Source organism: Petaurus breviceps, unplaced genomic scaffold, assembly GCF_028583685.1.
Source record: "Petaurus breviceps papuanus isolate PSGF00001 unplaced genomic scaffold, PetGlider_PUasm1.0 90925, whole genome shotgun sequence".
Classification (NCBI taxonomy): Eukaryota; Metazoa; Chordata; class Mammalia; order Diprotodontia; family Petauridae; genus Petaurus; species Petaurus breviceps.
Window position 1 is genome coordinate 12,057,195 of NW_027187380.1, and position 12,466 is coordinate 12,069,660.

Below are 12,466 nucleotides of genomic sequence, written 5' to 3' on the forward strand. Positions count from 1 at the left end.
ATAGTATTTTTACTATTTTACTATATTTTTACATAGGGTTGGTCTGGTTTCTCTTTAAAGAGTTAAGAAGACTATCCTCAGGATCTGTCAAAGTAATATTTAAAGTAATTTGAGGGCAGGGTACTAGCACCTACTACTTCAGGAAAGGCCTCTAATGAAAAGTGGCACAAAGTTGAGCTTTGAAGGATCTAGGGAGACAGAGGTAAGAAGGGAGTGTATTACAGGTATGGGGGAACAGCCAGTACACAGGATCATGAGATGACAGATTCAAACCTGGAAGCCACCTTAGAGGTGGCTGAGTCCTTTCCCCTCATATTGTAGATGGGGAAACCAAGGACCTGAGAGGCAGGATATGAACCCAGATCTTCCTTATTTCAGGACTGCTAGGGTGGAGAAGTAGGAAGAAGTAGGAGGACTTCTGTTTAGTTGGACCCAAGCTTTCCCCGAAAGAAAATGCTTAATCCCCACCCCCCCCACTCCCAAAAAGATACAATCAGTGGATGATTGCCACATGATTTAACCACAAATCTTGATGCATTTATATTTTATGCTCGAACAAGGATTCTTAATCTGGGATCAGTAAACTTGGTTTAAAAAATATTTTGATAACTATATTTCAACATTTGTAATCCTATGTATCTTATGCATTTAAAATCATTCTTCCGAGGAGTCCACGGGCTTCCTCGGTGCCCAAAGTGTCCAGATCACACAAAGTTAAGCGAACTTGTTCTACACCCTCACCCTATTCCTTTGAAGAAGGCAAAGTCCCTGAGTGGGGTGCATAACATACACTTTACGACTTTTTCGATGTATTGATTTTGCTTGTTTTATTTTTTGGGGGGGAGGGGAAGAGAAAGGAGAGGCGAGGGTCTCATTTGGGAGGTCTCATTTTTTTCTTTAAAAATATTTTGTTATATGGGTCCCTGAAGAGGGGAGGGGAGAACCAATGGTTGAAATTTTGGTGATGTAAAAAACAATTTTAGAAAAAGAACCCTTGTTCTAAAAGAAACAAGGAACCACTTGAGATTTTTGGGCATGGGGGTGACAGTTTCCTCCCTAGTCCTCTCTTCTCAGAACCCAAAATGCTCAGCTCCTTCTATCCGCCCTCCCAAGCCAATAAGTCTAGGCCCTTCACCATTTTGGTGCTCCGGAAGTTCAATAGCTCCTTAAGTCAAAGGAGAGACCAGAGCATTGCATGCCGGGAATTGTAGTCTTCGGACTTATTTGTGATGAAACCCCCTACAAGCCGAGCAAGTTTAGGAGTAGAAGAAAGAGACAGAGGGCGGAAGAAGGGGGGAGGGGGAGAGAAAGGAGAGGCGAGCCGTTCACGTGATTCGAGGGTCAGGTGGTTGTTCCTCCCTACCCCCACATACATACCCTGTGATTGGCTGTACTTTAATTCCGAGCGACGACACGCAGGGCTGGGCCCAGAGCGCAGGCGCACTACTCTCAGAGGCTCTGGAGCGGGGTGTCTGTGCGGGCTGGCCATGGCGCTAAACAGGAACCACTCGGAGAGCGGAGTGATTGTCAACAACACAGAGAAGTGAGCGGCCCCTCGAAGGGATTCGTCGGGAATTCTTGAAGGCCGGAGGAGGGGGGACGGTCGGGGTGGGGGCGAGTCGTCGAGGGAGGTGGGGACAGGGGAGAAAGAAAAACGAACGCCCCGGAGGGGCGGGGGAGAGTAAAGGCCAGGGAAGGGGAGGGAAGGAGGGGAGAAATCTTATCCTCCCCCCAACACATAGCCCTCAGGAACCTGCAAGGCGTACCCAACTGCTCCGGGAAGGGGGAGGGAACTGAGCTTCCTGTGTGGGAGTAGTAGGGGAGGGATTAGGGACCAAGGACAGCATCAGGTTGGATTCCCGGGAGGATAGAGGAGATTTGGGTAGAAAGTTGGGCAGGGTCTTGTAATCTCACAGATGTCCGAGAACCAGAGTTGGATATTTCTCATACGATTCTGGAATCCCTAGTAAACTGCCCCTCCCCCTTCCTCCCCACTGCGTTCCCAGCTGAGCCAACCTCCTCCCCACCCCCAAAGCCTGGTTGATGTAGCCTAGGGAGAATGACGTTTGAGCTGAGAGCGATATTGGGGGTCGTCTGGCCTAACTCCCTCATTTTTCAGATGAAGGATTATGAAACCCAGAAAAGAGAAATTGATGAGAAAGAGAGACACATGGAGACAGAGACTCCTGGATTCCCACCCACCATCCTGTTAAAGAAAAAAAAACCCACAAACCCCCACCTTTCTGTTCTAAAATCCACAACTTTTTACACTGCTAGGGAGAGGTAGCTAAGACTTGCTTTCACCATGTGGATGGATGCTCATTAAATTCATCGAGTATTCCTATTTTGAGGAGGTCATGCAATAAATGATATTGCAGTGCCTCCCTCTCCCACCAAAAAAAAAAATAAACCCTAGGTTCTGTGTTCACTACTATTTCTCCCCCTCCCCTTTGCCTACTTGAATACAGGAAAGGATGTCCCTCAAGTATGTCTTACTCCCCGCTTTTTACTAGCCTCCGGATCCCTACAAAGTCAAAAGGACCTCTGTGCCAGTTAAGAGGAAAGAACTCCGCTGGCTAGGTGGCGCAGTCTACCTGGAGTCAAGAAGACTTGAATTAAATCTGGCCTCAGATACTAGCTATGTGACCCATAGCAAGTCACTTAACCTCTGCCTTAGTTTCTTTATCTGTAAAACGGAGATAATAATAACACCTGCCTCCTAAGGCTGTTGTAAAGCTCAAATGAGCTAATGTTTGTAGAACACTTAGCACAGGGCAGCTAGGTGGCGCAGTGAGTAATGCGCCAGCTCCTGAGTCAGGAGGACCCGAGTTCGATTTGGCCTCAGACACAACACCCACACATACACAAAAACTAGCTGTGTAACCTTGGGCAAGTTACTTAACCCCAATTGCCCTCCAAAAGGAAAAAATAAAAAAAGAGGAAAGAACTCTTGGGAAGCAAATTTTCTCAAGTGTGATCTCAGAGCTCAAAAATATGACTTCTTCACCTTCCCTACACAGTACCTAACAGGCTCATCCTGTTTCTAGTAATTCACCTATTTTCTCCACCTGCATTTGTTTCATGTTCTGTTGTGCCTTTCCTCTTTCAAATAGAAAGGTTTTCAGCATGGGTCTTCTTGATGTTTCTTATATTGGACACTTCTGTCTGCATGCTCTTGCACAGATTGCCCCCCATGTCTGGAATTTCTCTTAGTCAAAATTCAACAGAAATTCAATCTTATGCATGAAACCTTTCAGGATTACTCCTTCCCCCAGGCTCAAATTATCTGTTATTTTGTAAATGGACAGGCACATATAAATACCTTGAGGGCACAGACTTTTTTTCCCTTTTGTCTGTATGTACCCAACATCTAGAACTGGGGCTGGCATTTAGTAAGTGCTTAATAAATGTATGTTCAGTGATTAATTGGTTGGAGTAGGAGGAAGACAAATACAGCCACTGTGAATGTTATTTTATTTTTATCTTATAATCAGAGACATCCCATGATGTTCATTGGTTTGTGACCTTTTTGTGTCCAAACAGGCTCTTGGAACAAGGAAACACTGTTGCTGTCATTCAGTATCATCTCTTGTGACTATTTTTCATTCGTTCTCAGTGGGAGTTTCTGGGACAAGGCCTACCTCTAGCTTTGCCTCCCACACTTCTAAATGTTCTGTGACTGTTAAATAAGGATGTGCCTTGCTTTACATAAATTCTTTAGCTTCATTCCAGGAAATTAGTGTATAAATTGAAGTTAAAATTTGAACCTCTTTTGTTCTTTTATCAATTAAAGGACTCCTTAGTGAGTCCTTTTATCATTTCATAATTTATCATAATTTTACATTTTCTTTAAGTGGTCATACCTGCAACTAGCATTTCATGGAATTACAGAGTTGGAAAGGACTTCATGGATCATTTAGTCCAGGCCTGGGGAATCTGTGACCTCTGAGGCCACATGTGACCTTAGGTCCTCAAGTGTAGCCCTTTGACTGAATCCAAACTTCACAGAACAAATCCCCTTAATAAAAAAGATTTGTTATGTAAAACTTCAGCTTAGTCAAAAGGCTGCCCCAACTGAGACTCTAGAAAGCCGCATGTGGCCTCAGGGCCACAGGTTTCCAACTCTGGTCTAGTCTAATCCTCATTCTTATAAGGATGTTATAATAAACACAATAAGTTAACATTCAGCCTGTCTTTTAAAGATGAGGGTGAAAGAGTTGTCTCTGGTGACATCAGCTTTAACCTTGCAAACTGGAATTTCCCTTTCTCATCTGGCACTTATTCCAGATGGAGCAGATTGCAGTGTGTTTGAGATTGTGCGGACCACTGCTTGTTGAGGGGTTAGGGGAGTGGATGCAGAAGGAGGAGAAGAAGAATATGATAGACTGTGGAAATTACACAGCTTTTTATCCAGACTTCAACCTATATCGCCAATCTCCCTTATAACCTTTTTTCTCCTTTCCCATTTTAGTATTCTAATGACCTACGATCATGTGGAGCTCTCCTTCAGTGACATGGATCACATGACAGATGCCTTCAAAGGAACCAAGAAAGGCAGCCTCTATTTGACTCCTTACAGAGTAAGTCTTGGAGTCCTTACCTGTCATTTTGAGGCCTGACATTTTAGGAGAGTGACTCAGGTTTCTAGCAACACTGACACAGGGAGTTGGATGGCCCCTGAAACATTAATGACTTTTATTTTCCCATCTGCCACAAACTCCTCCCAGGACTCTGGGAGTCTACAGTATCTCCAGGTAGCTGACCTGACAGCTGCTGAGTGAGTTTCTACAAACTCCAACACTGCCACCTTCCATTTAGATAGAGGTGGCTAGAGCTGCTGGATTGTCATAGGCCAAGTATTTTTCATTTTGATTTCAACAAAAGCAATTGTTAACCCGAAACTTCTTTGCAAAATGTACAAAATTATGAATATGGTGACACAGCAATAAATGCCCCAGCCAGGAATATAGGACAGCAGTGCCTTGTAGAGTGAGAAATACCAGATTACAAAAATGGGGCTTGCTTAACTTCCCAAAGGCTTAATAAACTGGGGTTTCATTAGCCCCAGAGAAAACAAAAAGTTTTCCCTGGAAAAGATTTGTTCCCTTTAGTAGCTTAAAGGGCATATTTTTGTTGTCTCTTAGGAGGGATGTTGGGTTATTCTTGATTGTTGTGGCTTAGCAGAGTAGGAGAGATGATTTCATATAAACTGGCCCTGTATCGATAGGTCAAAGTCACATCTTGAATTTCATCCAAATAAATGGGCAACTCAAGGGGCAGCTAGGTGTCAAAGTGAATAGAGCACTGGCCTTGGAGTCAGGAGGACCTGAATTCAAATCCGGCCTCTATCACTTGACACACCAGCTGTGTGACCTTGGTCAAGTCACTTAATCCCAATTGCCCTGCCTTCCCCCCCAAATAATACTTATGTAGGCAAGTCAAGACAGAGGGATTTTAGGCACATTTCTAAAACTCTGGACCTCCCAGGTGATTTGCTTGGTAACCCCACTAAAGTATGGAGAGGAGACATTTGAGAGTTTGGAGTGGTTTGCCTCACTTTCAGGAGGTGATGAAGTTCACCTTGACCCCTAAGCAGCTGCTGTTCTCCCCCTTGCCTCTAGCATGCTAGATTTACTTCAGCCTTTTCAAGAAGCCTTTCTCCATACCCACCCTGTGCTGTTCCCTGAACACTTAGGTGCCACAGGATCATCATAACCTAGAAATTTATATTAACTTATACTTTTCAAGGGTATCTGATTCATACTGTCTTATATTTATATTTAGTTTAATAAGGATATTTTCCACAGGCCCCTTCTCAGGATATGTTGCTTTGTTGTTTCATATATAATTGGCCTTCTTGTCTAAAGTTTCTCACTTTAATACATGGTCCAGAAGTGCTACTCCTGAAGCATAGGTCTGACCATGTCACTCCCTTGCTCAAGAATAATTCTTTTGGGCAATGTGAAATATCTCATGGGAAAAACCACTGACCTGGAAAATAGATCCAGGAGAGATAATTTAAAAATTATTGGACTACCTGAAAGCCATGACCAAAGTAAGAACCTAGAAATCATCCTCCAAGAAATTCTCAAAGAAAACTGCCCTGATGTTGTAGTGCCAGAGGGCAAAATAGAGGTTGAAAGAATCCACCGATCACCTCCTGAAAAAGATCCCAAAAAGAAAACTCCTAGGAATATTATAGCCAGGTTCCAGAATTCCCAGATTAAGGAGAGAATATTACAATCAGTCAGGAAGAAACAATTTGAATACTGTGGAAACACAATCAGGATAACCCAGCATCTGGCAGCTTCTACACTGAGGGATCGAAGGGCTTGGAATATGATATTCTGGAGGGCAAAGGAGCTGGGATTAAAACCAAGAATCACCTACCCAGCAAAACTGAGTATCATGTTTCAGGGGAAAATATGGTCATTCAGTGGAATAGAGGACTTTCAAGCATTCTTGCTGAAAAAACCAGAGTTGAACAGAAAATTTAATATTCAGATACAAGAAGCAAGAGAAGTATGAGAAGGTAAACAGGGAAAAGGAATCATAAGGAACTTATCAAAGTTGAACCATTAACATTCCTACATGGAAAAACAGTAATTGTAACTTATGAAACTTTTCTCAGTAGTTGAAGGGATTAGAAATATATGTCTACATATGAGGGTATATGGGCATATGAATACATATGTGGAATGTGTGTATATATGTTTACAGGTATACATAGATAGAGGGCACAGGACCAATTTAACAGGAAGGGATGATACTTAAAAGGTGAAATTAAGAGGTGAGAGGAATATAATGAGAGAAGATTGGGAGAGACAGATTGGGGCAAACTATCTCATACAGAAGAGGCAAGGGAAAATGGTTACAATGGAGGGGAAGAATAGGAAGGCAAAAGGGAATGGGTCAACCTTATTCCTATTGAATCTGGCTTGAGGAGGGAGTGAAATACACACTAAATAGGGTATCTGACCCTCCAGGAGAATAGTGGGGGAAGGGGATGAGAGGGGGGATGATGGAAGGGAGGGCAGGCTGGGGGGGGAGGGAAGTTGGAAGCACCCACTTTTGAAAAGGGATGCAATCTTTTACAATATATCTACTATGTTATTGTTTTGCATTAGCTACACATGTACAACCTATACTGAACTGCTTATCTTCCCAGTAAGGGTGGGTGACAAGGAACGAAGGGAATGAGTCTGGAATTGAAAGTTTTAAAATCAAACATTCAAATATATATGTAGTGTGTGTGTGTGTATACTATTATTAATACCATCTTACATGTAATTGGGAAATAAGATATACAGACACTGAGGCATAGAGATCCACTGGAAAAGTCAAAAGGGGTATGGGAGAAAATATGGGAGAGAACAGATTGGAGGAGGGGATATCCTGTGGGACTGCTATTTTGGGGCGGTTGGTAGGGGAAAAAACGGGGAGAAAATTTGTAACTCAAAATCTGACGGAAACGAATGATGTAAATTAGAAGTTAATAAAGCATTTTAAAAAAAAGAATAATTCTTTTGCCTTTACAATCAAAAGCAAACTTTCCTCTTTGACACAGCCCAAATCCAGCCTAACTATCCTTACTACATGTTATTCCCTTTACATGCTTGGTTTGGACCAAACTGTCTCCTGTTCTTCACATATCACACATGTGACCTTCCATCTCCTGTCTCTGGGCTTTTGCAGAGGCTGTCCCTAAGGCCTGGCATGCCCTTCCCTCTCAGCTCACATTGCTAGACTCCTTCAGTTCCTTCAAAGCTCAGATCAAGTGCCACATCCTATATGAGGCCTATTGCCTTGCACATATTCACACGATTTCCTCACACATATTTTGCGTATGTTTATATAGTTTTTTATATACATATATGTATATGGTTTTGGTATACTTGGGTGTTCTACCACATAATATAAGCTCCTTGAAAACAGAGACTGTTGCATATCTAGCTTTGGGTTCTTGTTGTTTATTATAATTTCTGCCTCATAGCAAGTATTTAAGGAATTCTTGTGAATATAGCCTCCTCAGATAAGACTTCCTTGTCCCATACAGAGAGCACCACTCCCACCTCCAAAAAGGTCTGCTGTAGTACAGTGGATACACTGTTTGGTTACTTTAGGAGGACGGAGCAGGCTGATGGAGGCCCCTTTGAAACTGTGTGTACATGTGCTATGCAACAGAAAAAATCTTTGGAAAATTAGGAAATCCTAGTAAAACAGTCCGGGTTTTCTCTAGTGATGCCATTCATTTCTATTGCCACAGGTTATTTTTCTGTCCAAGGGAAAGGACTCCATGCAGTCATTCATGATGCCATTTTACCTAATGAAGGACTATGAGATCAAGCAGCCTGTGTTTGGTGCAAATTACATCAGAGGAACAGTGAAGGCTGAAGCAGGAGGTATGTGAGACTGAGATAAGATATGGACAAGGCTACCAGAAAGGAACTTGTAGTTGCAATTGGCTGTTGCCTTGGGGACATTTGTCTTGCCTGAGTATTAGGTCCTTCTACCTTCTTCTATAATCCTTGCGCATTTCCCAATTCTGCATTTAATTCGCATATCAAAACATGAGAAGTTAGCTGATCAATTAGAGATCTATAGGCTATAAAATGTTTGTTTTCTAGGAGCTGTAAAATGTTAGTATTTTAAATAACAGCTTGGGTCTTTTCATGCCAATAAAAACAAAATTATCTTTAAAAAAATTTTAATTTAATTAATTTAATTTTTAAAATTTCAAATTGAAAAGGAACTTTAAATACTCTTGGGACAGGAGACCTTATGTTCTAGCCTGGGTACAGAAATGGAGCCCTTTTTAGATGCAGAGATGTCTTCTGGGGGAGAGGACTTTGAAAGGTCTCCCTCTTCTGACTCTAGAGAACTGTACTTTCATTTGGTGTTCCTCACCTAAGCAGGCCCTGCCACTCAGGAGCCTCTGGTTAGCCTCAGGGCATTTTTCGGCCTTCACTTGTGTTCTCTTTGGCCAGCTGGGCTGAGGGATCCTTCTGCAAGACTTAAGTCTCTTGGCCTGTAGAATATATTACTATTGACAACTTTTGCCCTGTACCTGAAGATTCTTGGCCTCATGGAGGTGCTGTTATTGTTGGCTTTGTTGAGGCTTATACCCAAGATGAGAGACCCTTTCTCTTGGCCTTGAAGCCAAAACAGACGTGTGTCCATTGTTGCTGGGTCTTGGCATCCTGCCTCTCTCCACATTCCTCTGATCCGGCCTAATGATAATGCATCTCCCATCTGCAAGGACTGGAGTGCTCCAGTAAGGATCTTAGCACCTCCAGCTCTGCTGGTGCAGGAAAAACTTTGTTCTGATGACAAGTGCCATAGGGAAGGAGGCAACCATGCGGCTAAGCCAGGGCCTGGTGTGGGCCAAGTGCAGGTGCAGTCTTGGCAACAAGGGAGAGACAAGTGCTGATCGGATTGCACAGCTGAGCCAAACCTTTCCCTTCAGGGTTCCAGGGAAGTTGGACAGGGTCCCAGAGAGGACAAAAAAAACATGTCTTCAGATACAGTCCACTTTTCTTTCCACCTAATTATTTGTTCATAGTTTCTCCCCTTTTTCTTTCCCCAGGTGGCTGGGAAGGATCAGCTGTGTATAGATTGACCTTTGCAGCAGGGGGCGCCATTGAGTTTGGACAGCGAATGCTACAGGTGGCTGCCCAAGGTATGAAAACTCTAAAAGCTGGGTACCAAAGATAGGGTGTTTTTTTAGGTCTGACTGGGTTTGTGTTGGCATCCTGGCCTGGGTTGGGTCTCAGAATCTCAAAACATAGGAAACAGGAGCTCTGAACTACATTCTAAGAGGTGAAAGAAAGAAGAGAATTGATTGAGAATTGTAAATTCTTAGAATGATATTTACTCACTTCATCTGAGCCCCCGGTCAGTCTCTACTCTTCACTGTCATTTGATTGAGTAAGGCTTCTATCTATTTTATTCTGTGATTGCAGCTTCCAGAGGTGAAGTCCCCAATGGAGCTTATGGGTACTCCTACATGCCCAATGGAGCCTATGCTTTTCCTATGCCAGCTGCCAATGGAATGTACCCAAACCCTCCAAGCTATCCCTATGCACCACCTCCACCTGGTAAGTCTTGTTTTGTTTCTGCTGATCATTTTGTAAAAGAGAGAGAGGGAGTGTGTGTGTGTGTGTGTGTGTGTGTGTGTCTGTAAATTTGGAATTTGTTTAAGGTTTAACAGAATTTTCAAGTATATCTGGGTGTGCTGACATGATAGTTGAATTGTATGTGTGACTCAGTGGTCAGGTATTTACCATAGAGAGCCATCTGTCCAGAGTGGTTATTTGTCTCTTGTTTTGCCAAGCAGAGTTTTATCCAGGACCCCCGATGATGGATGGGGCCATAGGGTACATGCAGCCCCCCCCACCTCCATATCCTGGACCTATGGAGCCACCTGTTGGCGGCCCTGATGTACCATCTACTCCTGCAGGTAAGGGAGCTGTCATGCCCTAGAAACAGCTCAGACATGCTAACAGTGCTGGGGCATTGTCCCCCAGTAGGAGGGTCCACCTCCCAGGTATCTCTAGAGAACCCTAGAAAGTGGGAAGGAACCTGGCAAAGTAAAAGTAGACGTTCCCTGACCCCCTCTCTATGATTGTGTGCAACCTATTGGGGATCAGCGGACACCTGGATGCCTTAGGTCAGTAATTCCCAATGTCTCCAGCTTCAGCTTCACTGAGTTAGGTGGCACTAGGTGGAGTGGAAGGACACCAGCAGCCACTTCCACGTGAGGATCAGTGAAGCTACTACAAAAACTATTGACCCCACTCTTTTAGGAACTCCTTCCCTCAGAGGAGGGAGAGAACGACAACCCAGTCAAGCTTGGGGTGTGTGTGTGTGTGTGTTTCTTTTTAGCTGAAGCAAAAGCTGCTGAAGCTGCTGCCAGCGCCTACTACAACCCTGTCAATCCCCATAATGTCTACATGCCCACGGTGAGTGTGCTAGGGGTGGGTTGGAGGGCAAAAGCCTTGTTGGCTAAACCACTAGCTAGAAATCATTGTGGGAGGGTTAGGGGAAGGAAATCATATGGAAGCTTCTTCTGTACTCTTGGAGTTGATCCCATTTCTTTTTTTCTCTTTAGGACCAGCCTCCACCACCTCCATACTATCCCCCAGAAGACAAGAAGACCCAGTAGATGCACCTGCAGTCTCCTCATCACTCATGTGCTCCCTTATTCCCCCAGAGCTGAGTTTGGAGTTGGTGAGGAGGCTTTTGTCAGAGCTGGCCTTTCCTCTAGGCCTGTGTGTAGTTAGCAGTAATAGGCATGGAGAGAAGGGGGGTAACCTGGGAAAGTTCCAGCTGTCCTAGAGACATTGACACCTCTCTTCAGCCTTCGTCAGTGGGACCTTGCACTTGAGTCGCCATTTCCATTTTACTCCTATTGCATTAACACAGCTTCCCATAAAGGAGAGGACTGTTCTTGATCAGCTCCTCAGCTCCTACCCAGCACTCTTTATTTTTTAATTCATTTTGGACTATACTTGTAGTTCCTTCTAGCCTAGATCAGCAGAGGTATCTCTGGCTCCCAGAGCTGGGAAGGTGGCTTGAACTCATCCCCCACTCCCCTTCCAGCACCTGCCTACATTCTGTCACCACCCTAATCTCCAGCTGTGAAGTCTAGTCTGGGTTTACAGTGTGACCATAAGATCGGGTGGTGGCATGCTCTCAAGAGTCCACATCTTTTCCATTCCATCCCTTTTGGGGTGTCACACCTGTTCATACTCCTACTATCTTTCCTTTTATATCCCCACCACTTTGTTACAGTTTTTGATCGTGAGCCTGCAATGCATAGGACTGGTGGAGAGAGAATAAAGGGAAGACCATTCAGCTGGGGAGAAAAGATAGAAATGATTGCTTTGCTTTGCTCCCTTGTATTCCTAACTCATGCTTTTAGAAGGTCTTGAGGCTCCATCCTGTGCACAGAGGGGTTGCCTAGACCTGGAGCTGAAGATTGCACGTCTTATCTCACCCTCTTTAGGGCTCCTCGCTAGGTGGAAATAAGGTGTACCTGGGACCCATTGTTCCAAGAACCTTGGGGCCTGGCTTAGTCCTGAGTAAAAAGGCGTTTGATGTCAGTCCTAAATCAGTTCTCATCTCTTCCTTTAAGTTTCATGCCTGATTGCTGACTCTACCCTGGATGCACTAATTTCCTTTGGTTTCCTCTTGGACTGGCCAGATTATTATTTAAAAGAGAACTCTCTATTTATTTGAACAAAAATCCAGTTAATATATTAATGTGAAATAAAACCCTGTCGCACCTTGATTTGTTTGCCAAAACTATGATGTAGTAAAGATGAAGTAGCTTGACCTTCCTGTCTCCCTGTGTGTGTGATGCCTGAGCAAGGCTCCTTGACCTGCCTGGGGCCATAGATTAGGGGCTCCAAGGAGCCTGGGTTGAGTATGGGTGAGTCCTCTTGGGAAGTGCAAGTTCTCACTA

General features: G+C 43.9%; 1 protein-coding gene across 1 annotated transcript; it reads left to right on the plus strand.

The window, feature by feature from the left end:
- Positions 1-1,391: 1,391 nt before the first annotated feature.
- On the plus strand, positions 1,392-12,337 carry WBP2 (WW domain binding protein 2). The gene is made up of 8 exons (XM_069076379.1): positions 1,392-1,543; positions 4,472-4,580; positions 8,267-8,402; positions 9,587-9,679; positions 9,963-10,097; positions 10,337-10,459; positions 10,885-10,961; positions 11,111-12,337. The coding sequence occupies exons 1-8, from the start codon at positions 1,488-1,490 to the stop codon at positions 11,162-11,164; spliced, it is 783 nt and encodes a 260-aa protein (XP_068932480.1). The 5' UTR covers positions 1,392-1,487; the 3' UTR covers positions 11,165-12,337.
- Positions 12,338-12,466: the final 129 nt, after the last annotated feature.

Coding starts and splice junctions, on each gene's coding strand:
- WBP2 (XM_069076379.1), top strand. CDS start 1,488: ATGGCGCTAAACAGGAACCACTCGGAGAGCGGAGTGATTGTCAACAAC. Junction 1,544..4,471: donor ATTGTCAACAACACAGAGAA/GTGAGCGGCCCC, acceptor TTCCCATTTTAG/TATTCTAATGACCTACGATC. Junction 8,403..9,586: donor AGTGAAGGCTGAAGCAGGAG/GTATGTGAGACT, acceptor TTCTTTCCCCAG/GTGGCTGGGAAGGATCAGCT.